The sequence below is a fragment of the Mustela putorius genome, unplaced genomic scaffold (genome assembly GCF_011764305.1).
Source record: "Mustela putorius furo isolate JIRA1106 unplaced genomic scaffold, ASM1176430v1.1 tig00000827_pilon_pilon_pilon, whole genome shotgun sequence".
Lineage (NCBI taxonomy): Eukaryota > Metazoa > Chordata > Mammalia > Carnivora > Mustelidae > Mustela > Mustela putorius.
In genome coordinates this window covers 2702244-2726965 of record NW_025421489.1, presented here as the reverse complement: position 1 = coordinate 2726965, position 24722 = coordinate 2702244, and the positions used below count along the sequence as shown (strand labels likewise).

Genomic DNA, 24722 nt, shown 5'->3' with positions numbered 1-24722 from the left:
CTGCAGTATGTTTTGAATGTGAAATATTTTTACCTTATGTGGACTGAAATATGTATCCTCTCCAAAACAGAAAACAGAAAGCATTTGTCTTACCCTTTGCATTTCAGTGTCCAGCCTAGGGGGGAGATTTTAGTGCAAAACAGAAAGCTTTCATAGCTTGTCTTTTCCTTTGTGAGCCCTGAAGAGTCATCGTGAAGCTGTGTGTCACAGAAGCTGGTTCAACTAGTTACCTTACCTGGGAGAATGAAGGGCAGCGGTTAACATTCAAGTTTATGTTTTCTTAGGAAAGCAAGGAGCTTAGAGATGACTTTTTTTTTTCTTTCCATTTTATTCTGTTTGGATGGGAAAAAGGGAGGTAACATTTTAAAGATCAAGGAAAACACCAGCCTCTCCAACTGTTAGTTACTTCCCCATCTGCAAATCTTGTTTCTGTTTCTCCGGATGCTGAAAGGCTCTTGAAGCCCGTGTCTGTCCTGATGCAGCGTCACACCCCCATGTTCACAGAGCAAGCAGGGAGAAGGCACGGACGCATCGGTCATAGGTGTCGGGGGCTTTGTTGCTCGTGTTTGTTGACAGGTTTGAATAAAAGAAACCTGAGGATTTGTCTCTGATCTCTCAGGCCTTTTCTCCTTCTTTTAGCCAGGAATAAATGACTAAAGCTCTCCATTTTATAGGACTGAAAAGAAGGAGTACTTTTATCTTTACTTGAAACATTGTGCCACAGAAGCTTCTATTTACTGGCTCATAAAAGATTTTATGCCTCATCTGTTGTACTTAGGATGACTATAGCGGATGTTCTAGAAAAAGATTGGAAATGTGTTGCCTCCTGAAGTTAGAATTATAATCAGGTGTATTACCGAACAATCCAACTTTCCCTAATGTGTACAGATTTCTGCCTTGGCAGGAAGTGTTGAAGTACGCCCAAATAGAGCATTAAGCAAAATGTAGCTCGAAACTCTAAAAACATGTGTGATTGCCCACCCCTTTGTGGAGACTTCACAACATGTTTGTAAGTAGACTCATCTGATGAAACAGCAGAAGCACCTGTCATAGGCTGAGCTCAGAGCCTTCTATAAAAACATGGGGACCCTGGGGCGCCTGGGTGACTCAGTGGGTTAAAACCATGGGGACCATTCTGATCTCAGCATTACCATCCCTACTCTGTCATGGTAGAACTCAAGAGACCCGAGGCAAATCTTTCTCCTTCCTGGGCCTCAGTTTCTTCATCAGTGAAATCCTGACCCATTTCCCAGGAGATCTGAGGGGAAGACCCAGTTAGGAAAAGTAGAATGTCTCCCAGAAATTCTTAGTGATGGCAAAGTAGGGGACCATCGGCTCTTGATAAGAGAAGATAGCTATTCTTTTACTAAAGAAAAACTGGAACGAAGGTACCAGAAAGAAAGGATTCATCAGAAGACAGGCAGTTAGGACTGAGTAAGTAAAGCTCTGAATGCTTCATGCCCAGCTCCCGGTTTGGAGTCCCGTGCTTTTCCAAATGCTTGGAGTCCAGTGCTTTCTGTGGGCAGCCTTCAGCAGCGCTCACTGTGAATGTATTTGTGCCTGTGGATAGTGGCCAGGGAGCTTGACCTTATGCAAGAAGACCTGTGAAAAATGGCTTATCTTGCTCTTAACAAAAGATGAAAAGGTTATCTCTGAAATTTTTGTTTGAGACCCTAAGCTTTCTGTGAATGATGAGCGTATTTGTTTCTCAATTTTTTGATTACGTGAGGTTCATCTGGATCAAAATAGTTATTATTTCTCTTTTACAGTAACCTTGAGATGTCATAGAACGTAGAAAGTCTCACCTCCGAAGCCAGATTGCTTAGAATCATCTCGCAGCTTTGTCAAGTACCACTATGTGGTGTGGGTCATGTTCCGATCTACTCTTTGCCACAGTTTCCTTATCTGTAAATGGGTATAAAAGTAGAATGTACTTCATAGTGTCGTTGAAAGCACTGAAGTAATTAATGTGTGTTAATTGCTCAGTATTGGTCCTGTACCGTAATAAATACTACAGAAGTTGGGAATGTTGTCATTATTAAGGATCCATAAAGCCATTGTGGGGGAAATAAATCATGAGCTGTTGGCCCACTTTCAGAACGTATCCAGACCCTGGCCACTTCTGGCCTCTTCCATTTCCAATCCACCACCACGTCTTGCTTGGACTTTTGCAGTAGCTTCCTCCTGGTTTCCCTGCCACCCTCTTGCCCCCGCCGGTCTCCACAGAGCAGCCCAGGTAGTGATTCCAGCCCCCTAAGTCACATCATAGCATTCTTCTCTTCCCTGTGCTCCATGGCCCATCATTTCTTTCAGAGCGCAAGACCATCCACCATCCTTTCCTTTTCGGTTTACCCTTACCTGCCTTATTTTTCTACAGTGGACTAATCACCGCCAGACCTAGTATGTGATCATCTGTTTATTGACCTCTTTTGGTCTCTCCCCGACTAGCATAAAAGGTCCATAAGAACAGGTGTCTTACTTTGTTCACTGCTGTTTTACAAGCTCCTAATACATTGCCAGCATATAGTAGATGCTCAATTAAAAACATATCGACTAAATTACTTAACTGGAGGGGATGATACAGTAGTTTACATTTGACTATCAAAGTACTTCTGCTGTCTTATCAAATCCTGTGAATTAGGAATCCTGGCAGGGGAGGTGGGGAACAGTGTAGGGGGCAAATTTCTTTGCTTACACTTAAACATATAAAGAATGAACCAAATCCCAAAGAGATTTCTATAGCGACAGAAAGCAGATCAGTGGTTGCTTAGGCAGTGGGGAGGACTGCCAAGGGCACACGAGAGCATTTGGGAATTGAGCAGTTATTCACGATCGTCATTGTAGTGATAGTATGTGCATATATCAAAGCTTACAAAATTTCCGCATTTTAAATACATATAATATATCGTGTGTTCTTTTACCTCAATAAAGCTGTTCTTAAAAAAGAAAAAAAGTTAGGTAACCTACCAAGGTCACTCCGCATTTTTTCTGGCCATGCTAGACCAGACCCCACCCCCATGGGGTTCTTCAGGTTCCCTGCACTGTCCACCAGGTGACCAGTGAGAGTTGGGTCCTTAACAGTAACAACACCCGATTTTCTCTAACATTTACCTATATATACGCCTCTCTGCTGAAAAGGGAACTTTGATTCTACCGTTTGGAGGTATTTTCTATCACTTACATAAGTTTCCATCCCCTAAATTTAGTAAAAATCAAATTACCAAAAATAATTGGATAATATTTGAGGACTTGTAGCTTTACAGAAATTTTAGATGAGCAAATTGAAAGAATTAAATGATTTGACCGAGGTCATCGAGAGCAGCAGCTTTGGCACAGGAACGAGAAATTGGATAACCCCAGATTTTGTTTTCCAGCATAAAAGCCACATTTCTCTTCTTTCCATATTTTATTGGCAAATTATAACCCTTTTTTTTTTCTTTCCAAACTACCAAGAATATGTTTCTTGAAGTCCTTTGTGCATGTTTTCTTTTTCTGTCCTATGAATGAGCTACCCTAAAATGTCTTCTGACCCATATAGGAGTCACTGTTAACGCCCTTTTTTTGTTTATTTTTTAATTTACCACGTGAGAGGGACACCACCTTTTGAAAACAATACTGATAGAACTGAACTCAGTGAAGATGTCAGCAAAATGTGCATGTGAAATTAGGGCTGAAATTCTATCTCTTTTGGTCAGATGGGCCACACCTTAATTAATAAATCTGTTGCTGACAAAACCTTTGCTCTTAAATTGATCAGTATTTTTCCTCTCAATAAAAAAATGTCTTGCTCTGTGCTACTGAGTACCTACTTAATGTCCATTGACATAGGGGTGTACAGAGATTAGGTCAGCCCAACTTTTGAATAAACAGAACAAATGCACAAGTATTTTGTAATGCAAGGAAAGCATACTATTTTTGAGACTCTTAAAAATGGTTTTGTTTTGTTTTGAATTATTACTGAATCTTAACCTTTTAGCTTTTATTTTTTTTTTTTTAAGATTTACTTATTTATTTGACAGAGAGAGAGAGAGAGAGATCACAAGTAGGCAGAGAGGCAGAGAGTAGGGGGAAGCAGGCTCCTTGCCGAGGAGAGAGCCCAATGCAGGGCTCGATCCTAGGACCCTGAGACCATAACCTGAGCCGAAGGCAGAGGCTTCAACCCACTGAGCCACCCAGACGCCCCCAACCTTTTAGCTTTTAAATCTATTGGTGTATCTCCTTTATTGCACTTATATTCCCAAGACCCTTTGTCAAAGAATTTATAATTGTGAATCTAGGTGCATTTGGATACTAACTGCTGCTTAAAGAGTATGCTTGCTGAATTCTTTCATAAACTAATAATTACTCCTTGGTTTATCCATTATGAGAAATTGTGTGTGTGTGCATGCATATATGTATGTGTGTGGATGTATGTATATATGTACACATATATGATTTCCTTAAATCGGGACCACCTTTTCCCATTATATTTGCAAGCATCACTAATCTTAGGCAAGCTTACTCTGGCAGAGAGAAAGAAAACAATGGAAAATTTAAACTCGAGTGTGATTTTTTTTTTTTTTATTTGCAACATGTCTCACATCTCAATAGAAACTAGTATGTTTCTTTGAGTCTAGATGCAAACATTGAAACATTTTAATGTTTCTCTGGAATTTGGAGGCTAGATACTATCAGTAGGAAGTTGCTAATGAAAATTGATGCTTTTCCTTCTGGCCAGGCATAGCAGAGACCATGGCAGGACCATCTAACTCGTGCACAGAGTATGTCTTGTAAAGCCAAAGGAGTCATTGTAGTGGTTGGGTTGCTAATGTCTGCAAAGGAACAACCTCGAGCTGGATGTTGGACATCACTATGACCAAAATTTATTTGCGTCTGCAGAATTCTAAAAGACCCTGTACAATTTTTCGTTTGTTATAATTTTCCACTCACATTGCAAGAATACCGCAAAAACACTTGGTCAAAGAAATCTGAACCTTCTAAAAATATTTCTATAATTACTGATGGCATTTGAGCTGTGTCTCATCTGACTTGCTTGTCAGTCCTCAGCGATCATTTGGAACTATTTTGAGACTGGATTACCCAACGCTTTAGCTTAAGCTCCTCATATTTGACAATATCCCCATCCGGCTACTGTTCCATTAGGACAAAATGACCAGAAAGTGTTGTCTCTTAAGCAGTATCTCCAGTCCCTCTCCTGCAGTTTCTCTTCAATCCACCCATACTGACCTTCGGTCCCACCACTCCATAGACAGCTCTGGTCAAGGTCACCAGGCACCCCCACATGTGAATAAGCATTCCTTTTACTTGGTTTGTCAGTGCCTGACTTGCTAGACCACTTTCTGTCCTTAAGATATGTGCTTCCCTTGGTTTCCTGGACACTTCTCACTTGGCAGTCTCCCACCTCACTGACTTTCCCTCTTACGTCTTCTGTGTTGGTTCCATCTCATTTTCTCACCTGTAAGCATTGACCTCAGCCCCCAGACTTCATCTGTCCTCAATTAAACTAGTGCCCTAGGTGATCTGACCTAGCCCCACAGTGCCAGATGTCCCCTGTATGATTGACTTAGTCAGCTTGGGCTGCCGTAATAGGGTATGTAGACGTGGTGGCTTAAACAATGGAAATTTATTTCCTCACGGTTCTGGAAGCTTGGAAGCTTGTCCAAGATCAAGCTTGGACAAGCTTATCCAAGATCAAGCTGCCAGCATGATTAGGTACTGGTATGGTCTCTCTTCCTAGCTGGCAAATGACCACCCTCCCTGTATGTCCTCACATGGCCTTTCTTTAGTGCCTGCAGAAAAAGAAAAGAGAAGAGAGAGAGAGGGGAAAGAAAGAGCAAGCAAACTTTCTGGTGACTCTTCTTATAAGGTCTAATTCCTCTATGAGAGCCCCAGCGTCATGCCCTCATATAAACCATGTCACCTCCTAGAGCGCCCACCTCCAAATACTACCACATTGGGGCTTGGAATGTCCACATATGAATTTGGGAGGGACTCAAATATTCAGTCCACAACAATGTTAATGACCCCTCTGGCTCAAACCTCTTCCCTGAAGTCTAGATTAATATGTTAACATCATCTATTTGACATCTCCCCCATAATAGGTCCAAAAGGAACTTCTAGTTTTCCCCCCCCGACAAAACCTAATCCTTCGGTAAATTGCATCCCCCTCCTGCTAATCGCTCATGCCAAAACCTTGCTGTTCACCTTGACTCCTCTTTTGATCTCATTTCATACCTAATCTGTCAGGAAATCCTATTCACTGTACTTTCAAAATATATCCAGCTATCTGATCATTTATCTCCATCTCTAGTACTCTGCCCAAGTCCAAACCACCACCATCTCTCTCCTGGCATACTGACTTAAATTTCCTGTGGTTTCCCGAAGTTAGTTCTTGTCCCTGGTGCCCAGTTCTCAACCCAGCCAGGCTGGTAGGTCAGCCTCATTTGCCTAGAGCCCTCTGTTGGCCTCACAGCTCAAAGAGCGTGCAAGGGTCCACACGGTCCGAGCGCTTGCTTCCTTTCTAATCTCCCCTCATCCTGTTCCCCATCTCGTTCATTTCCCTGTAAACATACCAGACCATTGCTGTTCCTGGAACACACCAGGTATGCTCCTGCCTCGAGAAAACTACTGTTCCCTCTGCCAGAATTGTTCTTTGCCCAGATATCTGCAAGACTGGCTCCCACATTTCTTTCAAATACCTTACCAGCAGGTCATCCAACTCCTGTGAATAAAATAGCAATCCGCCCACGTCCACTGCAAAACTCTGTCCCTCACACGCTCTTTTGTCTTGTTCCCTGGTACTTGGCACACTCTACCCCTTCCTGCCTGTGAGCTTATTGTTTCTCGTACATCAGTAGAAGCTAAGACCTCTGAGCTTCCTGTTAGATCCCCAACCTTCCAAACACTGTGTGGCAGGTACCCCATAAATGTTCCTTGAGTGAATGGAATCTGTCGTTTACGGTACTGCTTCGACTGAAGTGAGCCCCGTGCCCCTGCTCTATAAATCTCAAACGGCCCCGAGCTTCCCGGAACATTCTCGATTCCTGAAGCTTTCCCTTCAGGATCAATCTCCTCCGCTTCTAGTTGTCTTAACTCAGAGAAGCACGCTCTGTAGGTTGAATCGTCATGCTGTGGCAAAGCGACAGAGTCCCTTATTCACCTTCGTGTTCCGCTCGTTTTAAAGCATAATGTTTGTATATCTGTTGAATTGCCATTATGGAAAATTAAGCCAAGAGAACGCACGGGGACCTGTAAGTGGTAGTGATTTGAGCTGGGTGACGTTTCTCCGGGTTTTTTTTTCCAGCAAGTGGAAGGTGGGTCCATGGGTTTAATGTGTGTTAGGAGGGCAGCCCCAGAGAGCGACTTGGCTTGATTTCTTCTTTAGCTAATCGAGCGGGTCCAGGTGCTATAGGGCTCGTGGCTTCTCTCCCGATACCGTTAGTAGGAATGTCAACAACTGCCATTTTGATCTTGAGGCACTTAGCGGGGACTCTTACCTATGAAAGTGGGGAGAGAGAGAGAAGGGCTGTTGATGGTGAATCTGGACGCAGGGATGGTCTTTTACCAGCAGTGACCCGGGGGTCCCGGGGACAGGGCTCTGAGCACGGATGCTTGGTCACCACGGCCGGTCCCCACCCACCGCTCCCAGGGCTGCTTTCGCCTCCCCTCCGACATTTGTTCTTTATTGTGATCTTGTGGTTGAGAACAGAAGCTGCTCTCAAAAGGCAGCACTGCAGCTTCAAAGGGAAACAGAGAGAAGGAAGTAGCGGCGTGTGTGATGTCTCCTCCACGCCACTTCAGAAAGTACCAGAGGGAAATAGAAGGTAAAGATACAATAAAAAGTCTTTGGGGATCTGATCTGAGGGCAGTTAGAAAGCTCAGTTTTCAGAGCGCGGTCCTAGAGACGGACGTCTTGGCCCTTAGCCCCCAGCGCCAGTCCCTTCCTTGGGGTCCCTGTGTGCTGGGGGCCGGGCAGTGACGGGGGGTCTGGGGGGGGCATCAAGGGGTAGCCTGGGCAAAAGGACATAAGCCTGACAAAAACTTTGAAAAGCCCCTTCCCAACGACTCCGCTCCCCCACGTACACCGCAGGCCCTGGATCAGAACAGCTGACCAATAGGCCAGTCTCAACCCCATCCCGTTTCTCTCCCACTCAGGGACCCCGTATGCACCACCCCAAGCACTCTTGCGGGCCTTGGAGGCTTTGTGGGGGGCCTTCACCCGGCCGTCTCTCTGGAGTCCCCTAAGCAGGAGCTCTCTTGAGGACCCCTTTACCCCTTTATGCTTTTGGCCAGAGCTGAGAGGACATTCCAGATCTCCCCTTGGGGGCAGGGTGTGTAGAGGGGCAAGGACAGAGGCTTCCAGAAGATCCACACCCTCTGGCATGGACCCGAGGACACAGGAGGAGGGATGCCGGAGCAGCAGGCAAGACGCGGGGAGGAGGAGCGGGCAGGAGGCCACGGACAAGCCTCGGAACAGACTCCCCCTGCCTCGTGCTCTGTCACTGCTCCCTTGGGGGCTGGAGCCCAGCTGGGTCTGTCTGGGAGTGTCCACAGGACGGTTGTGGCTTGAAAGCCACCCCGGGAAAGTCTGTTAAGAGCCCAGAGGACTCAGGTAGCGAAAAGATAAGAGAAATATCCAGCATGTAATAGTAAAAGGAAACAGGGGAGCTGAAATAGTGCCCAAAGCAGTTGGACGATGTAGAAAACGTGCAGCTACTGAAAGCTGCTCAGCGTGACTCCGCCTTTCCGACCAACGTAAAACCGAAAATAAAGTGACCGAATCCCTGGAGAAGGAGAGGGCACACGGGTACCTGCTTCCATGAGGACTACTCAAAAATTAAATACAGAATCCCCTGTTGATGCAGTGGATGGCCTACCAGCTTGAATGCCAGAAGGCGAGGACGGGCCCATCCCTTGCTTCGAAGCCGATGTTGGGGAAACGCAGCTCATCTTTTCTGGGTCACCCTCCGGCCCGCCTGGGGCAGGAGCAGAGGGGGGCTCATAGACCATCTGTCTAAATATTTTAAAGCTATAAATCAAGCTGGCAAACGGTTAGATAAAATATGTGCTATCCTCATACTTTGATAAATAGACCTTTGTGACCACAGAGAAAGCGAGATTGGATTTTCGCCTTCTCAGAAATGCTCGCAAGAGTTCTCTGCTGGATCACGACGAGATGGAGAAGGCTCTTGCCAGCCCCTGTCCGTAGAGCCACCCACCCCCGCCTCGTGAGCCATGCCCCAACCTGCGTGGATGTGTGTCGTCCACGGGCCCCCCATGCAGCCCTGCCGCCCTCACCCCTCCTCACCCCTCCATACTTGGGGGGCATGCACCTGTGTTGGGGCTGGGAGAAACCCCGCATTTCCATGGAATCTGATCCCAAACAGGAAGGAGGTTAATCATTCCCATGAGTTGGCATTGGGTGGGTTGCCTTATGTTTTAGGGTCACAACGGAGAAACAGCAATTCTGTGTGCTTTTTTTTAAGAGCTCCAAATGAAGGCCAGTGAGATATGAATTCCCCTAAACTGCCCACACGCTCTTTCTCACCACTTTCTGGAAAAGAATTCTGAGCCTCCCCCTCAGACACCTAAGAAGAAGCTGAGAAAAAGCCGCCCAGAAAAGGAACAGCTGCTCTGCCCAGTGCGTGCCTCGCCCTCCTAATTGGCCACACGCCCTGCTCTGCCTTTTCCGCGGACCCTGGGAACCGAAGGGCAAGGAGGAAAATCCGAGTGCTCCTGAAGAGCTCTCAATGGCTGCCTGTAGCCAGAAGGTCACCCTCTGACTGAGGCAGGTCCCTCTTTTGCGCCCGATGACATGAGTGGATGCACCCCAAGACCTCAGGGTGGCAAAGACCCCCATCATTTACTGATTATCTAAGGGTCATTCCCCACCCCCCAGAATATTTCCCTGAGCTGGTAGCGAGGGGGTGAGTTCTTGAGAATCACAGACCGACAGGGACAGGGAGTACTAACATGGCTGTCCAGCCCCTGCGGAAGCCTGGACTTTGGCAGGAAACCAAGGGTGCGGCTGGACAGAGGGATCCTGCAAAGAAAAGGCATGGGCGGAGTTGGCACCAGAAGGCAAGGCTCTTTGGGGCCCAAGCATCCCCCATTTCCTACTTAAACATGAGTTTCAAAACGGAGGGAGTCTACCCTACGGAACGGGATCCGAGAGATTGAGTCTACAGCATTTGTTGATGACATTTCTCATCACAGGATGGTTTTTATTTTATTGCCATTATCATATCAAAGTATAAAGAAGCACCGCTGCTCCCATTTACCTGGAAAAGTTTCCTCTGGAAATTCCTGGTGATCCTGAAGATTTTCTATCCTACGAGGATAGAAAAGAGGCTCAACTTATCAATGTCTTGCAAAGTCTTTCTCCCACAGCTTGAGGACCGAACAGTTGTTACCTTTCCAAGCAAAATAACATTTGCAGAATAGTAGAAAGTAAAAGAAATTCTGAAGAATAAAATTAACACTATATATTGGTGGGTTTTTTTTTAATCTACCTGTAGATAACATAAAAACTAAAATTTCATACAGAAAACTTTTCCAAAGATATATTTATTCATCCATAATAATTACTAGTTATTATGTAAACTGCTAATAATTTAGAAGAGAGAGTAAATTTCAGATTAACTCAGATGGTTTCTTACTAAGGTCCGTGATCTCTGTGCCTGTGATTGAAGAAAATGCAGGATGTATAAATCTCCTAGTGGGGTGGTTCTAGGCTTTTTTCTGAATTATAGCTAGAGTCTTTCTGATCCTTTGAAAACATGCATTGGAAACTGTAAAAGTTGAATCTTTCATATCCTTGAAAGGTCAATTAATTTTTTTCTGAGACCGTGATTACTGTCTTATACTTTTATTCTTGCCTTTAAGAAAATCTCCTTCTTCCTTTTGTGGCCTTTATCCTTTGCTTGTACTATAGAATTTCGATACCCATTATTTTTTCACAAGTCAGGGAAAACATCCTGAATTCCCATAACTACATCCATGTGCAAGCTAGAAAGGACACTTGCCACTGTCTTGTGGAAAGGACACTATTAGGACAACATTATTTGGCATTCTTAAAATATATATACACACACACACGTGTATACACACATATATGTATGTATGCACACACACACACACATATATATATATATGGGCTTTTTTTAATAGAAAAAGACAGAAAACATAATAGACATTACCAAAATTAAATAGAAACTCACATCTGTTTAACACCTGAGAGACTGCACAGTGCAGTGGTTGCAGTCATTAACGGAGTTACACAAGTTACTTCTCTTGCCTCAGTGTTCCTCATCTGTGAAATGGGAGTGGTTATAGTAGCAGCCTCATAGAGAAGATTAAAGGAATTAATATTTGCAAAGGTCAGGGTCTGACACATGGCAAGTGCTCTAAGTTTCTGTCTTTTTTTTTTAAAGATTTATTCGTGTATTGTTTTGAGAACTAGCACATGCAGGAGGGGCAGGAGAGGGAGAGAGAGAACCTCAAGTCGGCTCTGCACTCATCTCGTAACTTGAGATCATGAGCTAAGCCAAAACGAGAGTCTGACATTTAACCTACCGTACCACCCGAGTGCCCCAGCATCTGTCCAATTTTGAAAGGAAAACTATCTTTTTCTTTTTTTAAAGTTTCTTTTTGTTTGTTTTTAGTAATCTCTACACCCAATGTGGGGCTCAAACTCTTGACTGCAAGATGTAGAGTCCCATGTGTCTCTGACTGAGCCAGCCAGGTGCCCCCAAAAGGAAAACTCTTTCTGTAACTGCTTCCACCCTCTGGCATTTTTTAAAGAAGTAAAATGTAACATTCCATCACCTCCCATGCCCCTCCTCCTTTCCTAGAGCTAACTCCATGCTGAAGTTGGGGGATGTGACTGCCTGAGAGCTTCGGTGCTTCCATCCATATCTTCATAAGTAGTACATGTTATTTTTCTGTGTTATAAAACGTCACATAAATAGGAACATACTGCATGTATCCTCTGTAACTTTCTAGATCCCCTCAAATGAGGTATCTGAGATTGATCCCTGAGGATACACGTGGTTCTGGTTCATTCACTGTGAGTGCTGTTGACTGTCCCACTACAGGAATAAACCCCTGAGAACCAATTGGTGGGAACTGGGGTTGCAGCGAGCGTTCTAGAACAAGGGCTTGCTTGTGAGATTGCTCTCTGGGGTGGATAATTTAAAGAAATAGCCGGGGGACAGGATGCACGACTTTGGCTTTGTCAGGTGTCCCACCAGCACTGAGTAACAGTGACCTTATTAGGTTATTAGGGTTTACTGACTTTTGCCTCTGGGTTGGGTATGTCATTGTTTCCATTTTTACTTCCATAAGGAATACGGAGGCTGGAGACTTTTACGATTATCGACTGCTGGTGCTTCTTCCTCTGTGAGTTGACTTTCTGTGTCCGATTTTGGATATCTGTTATTGCTCCATTTCATTTTCTATTTTCTTATTTATAAGGTTCTTTAATTATTCTGAATACTCATCCTGGGTAGAGCGTGTAAGCTGTAAGTGACTTCTCCCAGACTGCGGCTTGTCTTTATTTTGTTGATAATGCCTTTTATGTAAAAATATTCGTTTTAATGTAGCGTCATTAAGCAGTATTTTTTCTCTGTGGCTTTTGGTTTTTATTTCTTGTAAAAAGTCCCTATACTGATGTGCTGGGAGATTGAGCACCGTGTTTTGTTTTGTTTTTTCAAATCTCATAGTTTTAACTTCTCACATACAGGTCTTGAGTCCATCGGGAATTTATTTTACTTGTAGTATAAGGAAAGGTTTTTGTTTTGTTGGGTCCATGGTCAGAGGAGTGAGACTGATACAAAGCGAAGGTCAAGCAAAGCTTTATTTCGCACCAAACATCGAGAATCAAACTGACTGGCCAGGGCTGTCTCTTGCAAAGAGGCGACCTCCCTCTGCCTTACAGACTAGCTTTTAAGGGCAAAGGCCATGTGGTTGGGCCTGGCCACGCGCAGGTGACCAATGAGATTGTAACACAGAGAAAGCTGCACAGCCCTGCTAGGTCACACATAAGTGGCCAGTTGAATTACAATTTACCATATAGTAGATATTTGAACTAGCCTATCACCTTGGTCAGAATTGGCACCCAGGGGGCACCCTAAGGGCGGGGCCCATACTCCTTGGTAGCTAGGGAGACAGTATGCGCCCCCACTGATGGGATACCTTCACCTGGCCTGACCCACCCTTGTATTTGGGCTTTGTTACCTGGGACTAGTTTCCGGGACTTGTTTGAAGTAAGTCCCCTGGGGAAAGGGGCCGCAGGACAGTTTAAGTTTTACTGTATAAACAACAAGGCCATTGTTTACCCGGACGGAATCGCTCTAGCTAAATAGGCCCTTACCGTTTTTGTTTTTTATGGTTTTTGTTTTGTTTTGTTTTTACTTTTTCCATTTGGAGAACCCATCTTCCTGATACTATTTATTAAACAATAATTTCGGGGCTCGTGAGTGACTCAGTCAGTTAAGTGGTTGCCTTTGTTTCGGGTCATGATCCCAGAGTACTAGAAGAGAGCCCTGCATTGGGCTCTCTGCTCAGTGGGGAGCCCGCTTCTCCCTCTCCCTCTGATGCTCCCCCTGCTTGTGGTCTTGCTCTCTCTCTCTGTCAAATAAATAAATAAAATCTTAAAAAATAAATAAAAATAAACAGCAACTTCTCCACGGATTTGTACCAGCCCTCTGTCACATATATCAAGCTTTCATAAAATCTGGGTCTTTGGCTAGGCTCTTCTGTTCTGTAATTGTTTGTTCTATCCCTGTGCTCAAACCACAGTGTTAACAGTGTTGATAGAGTGAGTATTCCTTTTTCTTTTTTTTTTTTTTAAGATTTTTATTTATTTATTTATTTGACACAGAGAGAAAGAGAGAGAGAAAGATCACAAGTAGGCAGAGAGGCAGGCGGGTGGGTGGGGGGAAGCAGTCTCCACACTGAGCAGAGAGCCTGATGTGGGGCTCGATCCCAGGACCCTGAGATCATGACCTGAACTTAAGCCAAAGGCTTAACCCACTGAGCCACCCAGACGCCCCGGCCAGTATTCCCTCTTACTGCTGTTGTTCAAAATTGCCATGTTGTTGCTCTATATTTTTATTAAACTGCATTTTCTAATTTTTTCTAGTATTTGGTGTTGCTGTTGATTCGATATATTGATCTTACATCATTCAGTAATACTGAATCCTTATTGGTTCTAATAGTGTCTGCAGGTTTCCGTGACTTCTCCATTAGATGACCTGAAAATGATCACAGTTTTGACTATCCCTTCTAATCCACAAGCCTTTTCTTTCTTTTCCTTGTATTAACAGTGCTCATCAAACTGACTTCAGATGCACCAATAGCAAAAAATCCGAGTTTAAAGACGTTATTTTTAAGAAATCTCTACACCCAACATGGGGCTCAAACTTAAAACCCTGAGATCAAGAGTCACATGCTCCACCAACTGAACGAGGCGCCCTCCCAAAATCTAACTTTAAACTGAATGCTTCTGATATTTCATCATTAAGCGTTAAGAAAGTTAAGAAGTTAAGAAAGTTCTCTTTAATTCTTAATTTTTTAAAATTATGAATGTATTTTGGATTTTTCTTAACATTTTTCTGACACTATCAAGATTATCCTATATAGCTTCTCGTTACTTCTTTCTATTTCTTTTTTTTTTTTTTTTTTTTTTTAAGCAATAGAGAATGCAAGTAGGGGAGGGGGGAAAGTCTTAAACAGGCTCCATGCTTGGCACAGGGCCTGACTCGGTACTCAGTCCCACAACCCTTAGATCATGACCTGAGCTGAAACCAAGAGTCGGTGCTTAACTGACTGAACCACCCAGGAGTCCCTTTGCTCATTTCTTATTGCAGACTGTATTAGGACTAGATTCTGTAGTCCATATATTCTTATGATAAATTCTTCTTGGTTGTTATGTATTTTTTCATACATCGCTAGGCTGGTTTTACTAATATTTTATTTAGGGGTTTGCATTTAAACTTGAAGTTTTTCCTCTTACTACTTTCCTATTATTCATACTAATACTAGCTCATAAAATGAATGAACATTGTGATGTTTAATTTAACTGACAGCTCATCGTAAGTATAAGAGAGAATTCAGTTACAGTGGTACAGTACCCATACTCAATTTAATTACAGTGTTTCTCACAGCATCTTCATACCCTTTCTACCTTAATTGCTGAGTAACCTTTAAGATTAAATGATTGACTCCGCTGACATTGCTGCAAGTTCTTTCGTGACTTTGCATTATAGCTTCTTCATAGACGCGTGTCTAACCATCCGTGGAAAAAGACAGCAATATCCCCTGGGAATGAATATGGCCCCAGTACTAGGAATCAGCATCAGACACATTTATGACTTGAACACAGTGTGATTCCAGAAGTCATCAGCAGATGCTTCAAGGCATTTTATTTTTAGAGAAATGCCTTGGGATGCTCACTTCAATGGTATTATCATTGAGTCCCAGCTGTATCATTTTATTGGGAACAAAACAAAATGGAGGGGTTAAGCCCTGATGGTGCCATTACTAAGACTCTGTATGGAGAATGAGTGCCTCCGAGCAGAACTCTGTCCAGTGATGGCTGTCTGTCAGGCTGTTGAGGGGGCAAGACTCTATCGTATTCAATTTGCAACAAACGCGTTGCTCTAACATGTTCTTCCATGATGCTAAAAACAAGTGGACCCACAATTATGAGTCTTTGGAGCACATTCTAAACCAGAATTTGGCATAAAACTTCTATTTATTTGCTTGGAAATTTTCAGCCTTTCAACAGGTTTCTCCATTAGGGACTCTGAGAGGGTCTCCATAGTTCCTCGGGTATAACTATTAGAAGATAAGTTAGCTGAAGACTCAACAAAGTCTCACATTGCCTTTAACTATCAGGTATTTGGATGGAATGAAAGATTTGATGGATACAGTCATTTTCAGAACGCGATGCAAAGACTTGGTGTTTACTCAAAACGAAGAGACTGAAATCGGAGAGTGGTCAACTTATTCCAAAACGAAAGAGCATCCAGACTTGCTCTGAAGAATAAATTTTCTATCATCTCGTCTGTCCTCACAAGGCAACTATCTCCATCCTGCTTTGTCACCTCCTTGAAAAGCTACTCCGTAGGAAGTGACCTCGCAGCATGGGTCTTCTCCGGGACGGAAAAAGTTACTGACCTCTGGGGGTGTGCTGGAACTGTTCAAGGAACACACGCAGACTGGTCTGGAAATCGCTGCTGTGCCTGAAACAGAACGTCAGCTGGTGTGAGGTGTGAATTGCTAACTTCTAAAGAACAGTGTCCTTTATGGAACTCCTGGTGGGGTGGTTAGAACACAGAGGGTGACCACAGGGTTAGCGTTGTACCTCCCCTTCCTGGTATAGGACCTGGCACACCATAGAGGCTTATGTGGTGAATGAATGAAGGCACCCCGACAGGTCCCCCTCAATTCATTTTGTCTTAAATCCAAAGACTCTTGAATTCAGCCTTTTAAGGGTACACGAATGTGCTACCCATCCTGGAATCTTTCGTTTATATTCAATACCGATGTCTTTCCCATTTCAGAAGCCAATTTACTTACATTCTGCCGGCTCCCCCTGGAAGTTTCTGTAGGAGCAGCCTCCCATGGCCCATTTCTTTGGGCCCCCAAATACTAGTCAGTTTACTGAGTAGAATCCCTAATGGGCCAGTCTTTTTAGAACCATGGGGTTATCTTTTCAAGTGATCAAATCAAAGCATACTTATTTTAGAAAGTGTAGAACAGAAGGTACAGAAAATCGTAGTGAGCATTACCAGCCATGAGCTTACCACCCAGAAACCATCAGTCTTGTCATTTCGGTGTGTGGTCATCAAATAGGTAGACTTACCATGAGCCTGATGCAAGCAAGGTTCAGCCCCTGTAAGTAAACAATTAACTTTCAAACTGAGTTTTAGGTTTCTAACTTGTGTTGTTGTTCTTAAAGAGGGGCCTCAAAACTCTATAAGCTTCAGACCATACAAAACCTGGATCCGTCGCTGCCGTCAAGGGGATTCATGGACTTTTGCAAATCGAGTTCCTTTCTGTTTTGTAGTGTGTTTTATCATTAAACAAAATATAAAGGTTTTCTCGTATTCTTCTAGATTTCCTTTTTTTTTTAAGGTTTTATTTATTTATTTGACACAGAGAGAGAGAGAGATCACAAGTAGGCGGGGGAAGGGGGAGCAGTCTCCCCGCTGAGCAGAGAGCCCAATGTGGGGCTCGATCCCAGGACCCTGAGATCATGACCGGAGCCGAAGACAGAGGCTTAACCCACTGAGCCACCCAGGTGCCCCTAGAATTCCTTTTAATAACAGGGTCGTGTTCAATGAATAGATTTCTTAAGTGAATTAATTTATTACTTAAAAATCCTACTATTGGGATTTCCCTATACTGCTCTTACAGATGATGCCTTATCAAGCACCCCCATTACTGTATCTTTGTGCACAAATATGTAGAAATGGAATTACTGGTTCAAAGCATATATATAATTTGGGCAGCTTTTGACATATATTAATAATGAACCCTTTAGAGATGTGGTGTCATTTGATTTTCCCAACTGTGGTATGTGAGAAAATTCATTTTCCCGATCCTTGTCAGCATTGTTTATTGTATTATAAAAACCTCTGCCAGTTTTATAAGCATAAAAAGCTATCTTGATATTTTAATATTTATGTTTTTCTTATTGAGTTGAAGAGTGAGTTTCCTACTAGAAGATACTATAAGAGCTCTTAATATTTTTAAGGTGTTAGCCATTCGCAGTAGTTGTAATGCAAATATTGATCTGCATAATCTTAAATTGGATTTGGGGAAACTGAGGAATTTAGGTCATTTGGAATTGTCACCATCATCTGCCTGTGGAAAATGCCATTTAGGGGAGATTGTAGAAGGCATGCCAGAAGGCAAGCATACTTGTTTTTTGTTTTTTGTTTTTCTTTTCAGCGTAACAATATTCATTATTTTTGCACCACACCCAGTGCTCCATGCAATCCGTGCCCTCTATAATACCCACCACCTGGTTCCCCCAACCCCCCACCCCCCACCCCTTCAAAACCCTCAGATTGTTTTTCAGAGTCCATAGTCTCTCATGGTTCACCTCCCCCCTCCAATTTACCCCAACTCCCTTCTCCTCTCTAACACCCCTTGTCCTCCATGCTATTTGTTATGCTCAACAAATAAGTGAAACCATATAATTGACTCTCTCTGCTTGATTTATTTCACTCAGCATAATCTCTTCCAATCCCGTCCATGTCACTACAAAAGTTGAGTATTCATCCTTTCTGATGGAGACATAATACTCCATAGTGTATATGGACCACATCTTCCTTATCCATTCGTCCGTTGAAGGACATCTTGGTTCTTTCCACAGTTTGGCGACTGTGACCGTTGCTGCTATAAACATTGGGGTACAGATGGCCCTTCTTTTCACTACATCTGTATCTTCGGGGTAAATATCCAGTAGTGCAATTGCAGGGTCATAGGGAAGCTCTCTATTTTTAATTTCTTGAGGAATCTCCACACTGTTTTCCAAAATGGCTGCACCAAGGCAAGCATACTTGTTAAGTTGGCCACATCACATGGAGAATTGAATTCTTTTCAGCTAAAAGATATGTGAGCATCTACTTTGTGCCTAACATTCTACTATACTCCCATCTAATGAATACAGCTAATCATACTGTGGAATTAAAAACTATGCTTACAGTTTCAGTAGAACACAATGTGAGCACTTATGTTAGAAAAATTCATTCCTCAATTCTTAGTGGCAAAGTGATAGAGGAGTGGTGGGGGAAAATCGCCCAGAGAAGGTCCTGTGCATGCCAAGGAAACTGGCAGGGAGATCACCGAAGGCAATGACATGGCGTGCAGCAAAAATGTGCCTGACAAGTTCACAGGACAACAGGATTTCTGGAACTCTAGTGCCATGGGAATATGGCACAGTTTGGGATCATAAGGCAGGAATAGGAGATAGGTCCGTATTAGTCCATCCAGGCTGCTATAACAAATTACCACAGACTATCTTTTTTTTTTTTTTTTAAGATTTATTTATTTACTTATTTTTGGAAGAGAGAGTGAGAGCTCTCATGCCCCAGTGCATGTGGGTGGGGGGAGGGGCAGAGGGAGAGAGAAGCCAACTCCCCACTGAACTCGAGGAGCCCAACCTGGGGCTGGATCTCAGGAACCTGAGACGGTGACCTGAGCCAAAATCAAGAGCCAGACACTTAACTGACTGAGCCACCCAGGCGCCCCACCCTAGACTGAGTATCTTAAAACCATTTGTTTCTCACCGTTGGAAAGGCTGGAAAGGTCAAGACCGCAGCACCAGCAAATCCGGCGTCTGGGGAGGGCCTCCTTCATGGTCTACAGGGGACAGTCTCCACTTTGTATCCCCACACAGTGAGAGCAGAGAGAGAAAACCAGCTCATTTCTTTGAAGGGCACTAATCCCATCAGGGTGCTCCGTCTTCCTGACTGAATTAGCTCCCAGAGGCCCCACTCCCAAAACCATCGGGGGATTAAGATTTCCACAGAAGAAGGCAGGGTGGGGGCTGGGACAGACACACAGACATTCAGTCCAAGCCAGGTGACCGTGTGAAAATCCTTGCGTACCAGTCAAGGTAACTGAGAGGATGTCCCACGTTCCGGAACTGATTCTGAGGATGTGTTGCACAAACGTGACCTGCCAAGTGTACTTTTTTTGGTAAAAAAATGACTGAGAGTTCTTGGTGAAAAATCCACATTGTCTCTGCAGGGCCATTGAGGTGGAAGAATTCTTGAATATTCTGGCTTCTCAGAGAGGCTCCAGGTATCCCAAGGTTCATATGAACGCTTTCTTGCTTCTGGAGCTCTGTACCTCCCCCTCTCCCCCCTGCCCCCCTCAGCATGCGGATTGTTTCTAACCATGTGTCCAACATTGAAGCTGACTTAAAGACAAGAATCTTTTCTCCGAGCTGACCCCCTGTCACGCTCAGCGTCTTCAAGCAGAGGGTCAGGCAAAAAAGTGTGAGGGCAGCTAAGAGGGTCCAGAAAGGGAGGTCGAAGGAGATGGGTATCACTCAGGGTGGGATTTCAGAGGCCACAGGCTTCAAGGAAGACACCCTCAGGTCTGTGGATGGACAGAAATGGGATATATGAGCGCGTTAACCATTTAGTAGCTTTTACTTTAGGCAAATGACTTGAACCTTCTGAGCTTTGTTTTCCCCTCTCTGTGAAATGGGGCCATAATACCGACCTGAGGAGAGATGCTGTGCTGATTAAGTGAAGCCTGTGCGTCCCGTTTCTGACGCATAGCAGACGTCCTATAAATGCATTTCCCACTCCTCTTCCCTTCTTCATAAAAAGGGAGTTTTTGATCCAAAGGCCTTCAGACTTCCCCTGTATTCTGGAGGAAGCCGCCACCCTTTGAGCTAGGAAAGGATGCCAGAGCGTACTGAATCTGATCACGGTGCCAGTAAACCGCCATCATACATTAAGAGATTTCCTTCTGAGTTCAAGCATTTCTGAATACCTCTCCTGAATTGAGAAAGCAGACTGAATCAAGTACAAAAAGACTGTTCTCCTCTGTTTGTAAAGGCATCTTTCCCATCTTCTCCGGATTTTCACGATCTATAACTGGACTTGTGTACCCAGCTGGCGGCAGCACCAGCCAGACCCTGAGGTAACCGTAATTTGGGCCCTTTTTTTTTTTTTTTTTTTTTTTCACTCAGAGCCTACAAATTCTATTTCAAGCACACACATGTACAGAATGCAGATGTAGGAATGAAAACCAGGCCCTTCGGGTAAATGAGGCTGTGCTGTTTGACTGTAGTGAGGCTGTAAGTGGCCCATTGGCAGGGGACCTCGCCCAAGCATGGTTGGGGCCCAGACCTCAAGAGTGGTTTTGGCCTTTAGCTGTGGCATCATGGATCATGTGGGACAGTCACCACATCTCCTGTTTGGGGTGAAGAATTGCAAGATCTGTGATCAGACAGACTTGAGAGGATTTTTTGGGATTCTGTGGAATGTGGAACAGCATGGATATCTTGAAAAAGTAGTTCCCTAAAGAAGCTGAGTATCAAAATTTCCTCTGCTTATGATTAGTGCAAAAGGACTACTCCAGTCAAGGAAACAGCCACTTCAGAAAATACTTCTAATGTGTATTCAGATTGGGAACAGGTCACGAGGCTGTTTCATGTAGCAAAAACTCTTGTAGCTTGGGTAGACCCCCAAATGAACACTCCTTTTGGCCGACTGGTAAATCATTCATTCCACAAACATTTATTGAGAACCTGCTGTGTAACAGGTAGTATCTGTGGGTACTAAGGGTACTGAGGTGAACAACAACAACAAAAACATTAAAAAAAAAAAATCCTTGACCTCGTGAAGCTTACAGTCTAGAGGAAGGAGGTGATGATAAATGATAGAAAAGAGTTAAAATAGGAATTATAGCATATGGGAAAAATGCTGAGGAATAGAAATGCAACGAGAGTGGGGAGTATGAAGGATTTGGAAGAATGGGTGCTGAAATTTTGACAGAGGTGGTGAGGGAAGGCCTCACTGAGAAGCAGACTTTTCAGAAATATCTGAACGATGACCTGGATGGATAGAGATCTCGATCAAAAATATTGCCCTCTGGATGTTCGGAGCTATTTCTCTGTTAGTCTTCTGGTTTCTGGGTTGCTGTTGAGAAAACTCATGCCTTTCTGACTGTTGCTCCTTTGTTTGTGACTTTTCTCTCCAACGCTCTGGGAGCTTGTAGGACTTCCTGTTCTCCCCTCTGCCATCTGGAATCTCTCAGTGACCACCCTGATTGTGTCGTGTATTTCAGAACCTTTCTCAGTCTCCGATCTCAGACTCTTCAGTGTGGGGGGAAATTTTTTTAATGCTTTTTGTAAGTCTTCTGTTTTTCCTGATCTCTTTGACCCAGATTCCCATTAGTAATACTTGGGATGCTCGGACATCATTTTCTGTTTTTCTTATTATTTTTCCCTCTCTCCTGTCCCTTCATCTTTTTGCTCCACTTTCTGAGATTTCATCGACTTTTCTTCCTCCCTGAATTTTTTTTTTTTAATTAAGTAAACTCCACACCCAACCCCAAGATCAAGTCACATATTCTACCAATGGAGCCAGCCAGGCATCGCTCTTCCTTCCTGAAGTTTTAATTCCTGCTCTCATTATTCCCAGAGTTCACTCTTGCTCTCCAAATGTTCCCCTTTTCTTGGACTCTCTCCTCATTTCTGAGTTTCTGTTTTCTGTTTATTTGGTGTCTCGTGTTAGTGGCTTGTATGAAGCATCTGTTAATTCTGGGTAGCCTGCAAATGTGTGAGTGAGACGTGGTCATCCTGACTGGAAGCTTTCATATATGGGTTGGGCCAGTTCATAATGAGGATCAAACAGAATGTGAGCATCACCCTCAAAAATCTATTGATCTTTTCTCACAGGCCAGTCAGCTTTCCTAGAGGGGTTCCTCCAGTTTCTTGACTGAAGGTCACCCCTTTGCAAACATTCTGTGAGAAGGCACCTCACCTACCCTCCCCACGCCTAGTGAGCCAGAATCCAGTCTGTTTGGTTCTACCTCTTTGGTCTTCTGTGGATGTGGGATGTCAGTTGGCTGATTGGGACAGAAAGCAAGCTTCGGCGAAGTTTGCAGCACCATTAGAAAGAAAAGAAAATTCAGTCAGGCCTAATGCTTTCCACTCAGTCTGCCTTCCTCAGAGGGATCTGGTCCCTTGCTTCTGGAGCTTCCCTAGCCCTACGTGTTTTATCTGGAGTTCTCCCCTTGAAGACTCAGGTGTCGGCCTTTTCTTGTCTGGTACTCTTTCCTCTCTGATTCCCTTAATTCTTTGATCTATGCTTTTTTAATCTTCATTGTCACTTTAATGGAATTTCAGGAGGAGATAGAGACAAATTTATTACATAAATTGCCTTACTGTAACCAGAAGTCATATTCTGTGCTTTTTCTGAGTCTCCTGCCAAAGCTTACTCTAGTGATAGTAGTCTGTCCTCAGTAGATCCTCACAAGAAGTGGAGTCAGATTAAATGTCAGAATCTTTGATACCCTGTTTCAGTAACGCATTTTTGAATAACAATTCACTACGTAAACATAGTGAATTAAATCAACAGTTACTTACTTGCTTTATTCTGTAATTTGGGCAGGGCTTGGGAGGAGGCATCCCATTTAGGTTCCATGTGTTGGCAGCTGCGGCAGGTCACCTGGAGCTGGGGGTTCTCCTCCCAAGGTGGGTCACCCCCACGACTGGCCAGTGGTGTATAGAATGGATGCTTAGTGGGAGCCTTCAGTCAGGGCTTTTGTTATTCTTCATGTGGCCTCCCCCCGTGGACTCACAGAAGCTTGGTTCTTGGAGGGAGCATCCAAGATCACACATCAAGAGGACAAGGTCTCTTATGCAAGCACTCACCAAGCCTCCATTTTGCATCTTACTTGCTAAGGTCTCATTGGTCAGAACAAGTCACATGGCCACGCCCAGAGTCCGCGTGGGAAGGAACTACACTCCCCAGGAGGATGGGTACTGGGAGGTGTGGTTCATTGGAAGCCATATACCCCCAGGAACTCTAAGATTCTATGATCCTATGCTTCTGTTTTTCTTTATGTAACTGACTTGTTCATTTTCTTTCTGAAACACTAGGATGCCAGATTCTTTTCCTTTGATAGCTGCAATTTGTATAAACATTCAATAAACATGTATTAGAGTCACAGAAACATTGTAGCTTTTCCGCTTCAAATGAATGGACTAGAAAGACTTAAGCTATATTACAGCCTATCCATCGCTATAATGATTGTGTTGTTAGTTAATGAAAAACCCAGTCAAAATCGCCAGATGGGGTCAAATTCTTAAATATACCTTTCAAGGGAATAAAGTATTGTCTTTTGCTTTAGGCTACCAGAGGTTAGCTTCTTGTCCTTTTGGTTTTAAAATAGTTGGAAATTAGCCTGGATTCCAGAGAATAAAAGTGAGCGTTCATGTGATAACCAGAAGTGCGTTCCTTGGGACTTCCAAACAAACATCTCTTGTTACATGCTTTCCAAGCTGTCCTGATCATTGGTGCCTGGGGTAAGACAGAAAAGGGTAAGCTTTTGCTGCGCACAGCGTGAGTCTTGATCTGGGGCTGATAACTGTGTTCATTTTGCATGCAGGGGTTCTCTATCTCCAGTACGGAGATGAAACCAAGCAGCTCAGGATGCCGAATGAAATCACAAGCGCAGACACAATCCGTGCTCTCTTCGTAAGTGCCTTTCCACAGCAGCTCACCATGAAAATGCTAGAATCGCCCAGTGTCGCCATTTACATCAAAGATGAAAGCAGAAATGTCTATTATGAACTAAATGATGTAAGGTAGGTAGTTACATTTTGTGTGTGTAAGGGGGGGGTGGGTCCCACCATACTCCATTTAGCATTGCTACAGTGTATACTGGTCCTGATTGGGTAGGCTTATCTCACCCAGGTATGAATTCACCATCTGTTTTTCTATAATCCATTTATAAAGTTTACTTGGTTTACAAAGATGAGGACAGATTCTCCCACATAGATCTTTGCCTATGACCTCTGAGAAGAATATAAGAAGTAACCAATCCACTGTTTAAGAGCTGGGGGAGCTGAGGCCCAGAAGGTAGTGGGGAGACTTGATCGACCTCATTAGGACATGCTTGTGACTGGAACTTTCCCAGCTCCTTCTCAAGTGCTTTTTCCCTCACAGAGACTGTGAACA

The 24722-nt window shown here is 43.8% G+C and overlaps 1 protein-coding gene across 1 annotated transcript in view; it reads left to right on the top strand.

Annotated features, from left to right (window-relative positions):
- Positions 1-24722, top strand: part of KIAA1217 (KIAA1217 ortholog) — a 290673-nt gene that overhangs the window by 172218 nt on the left and 93733 nt on the right. Inside the window, 1 exon segment of the mRNA XM_004757614.3 lies at positions 24151-24349. Coding sequence (XP_004757671.3) covers positions 24151-24349 — 199 coding nt within the window.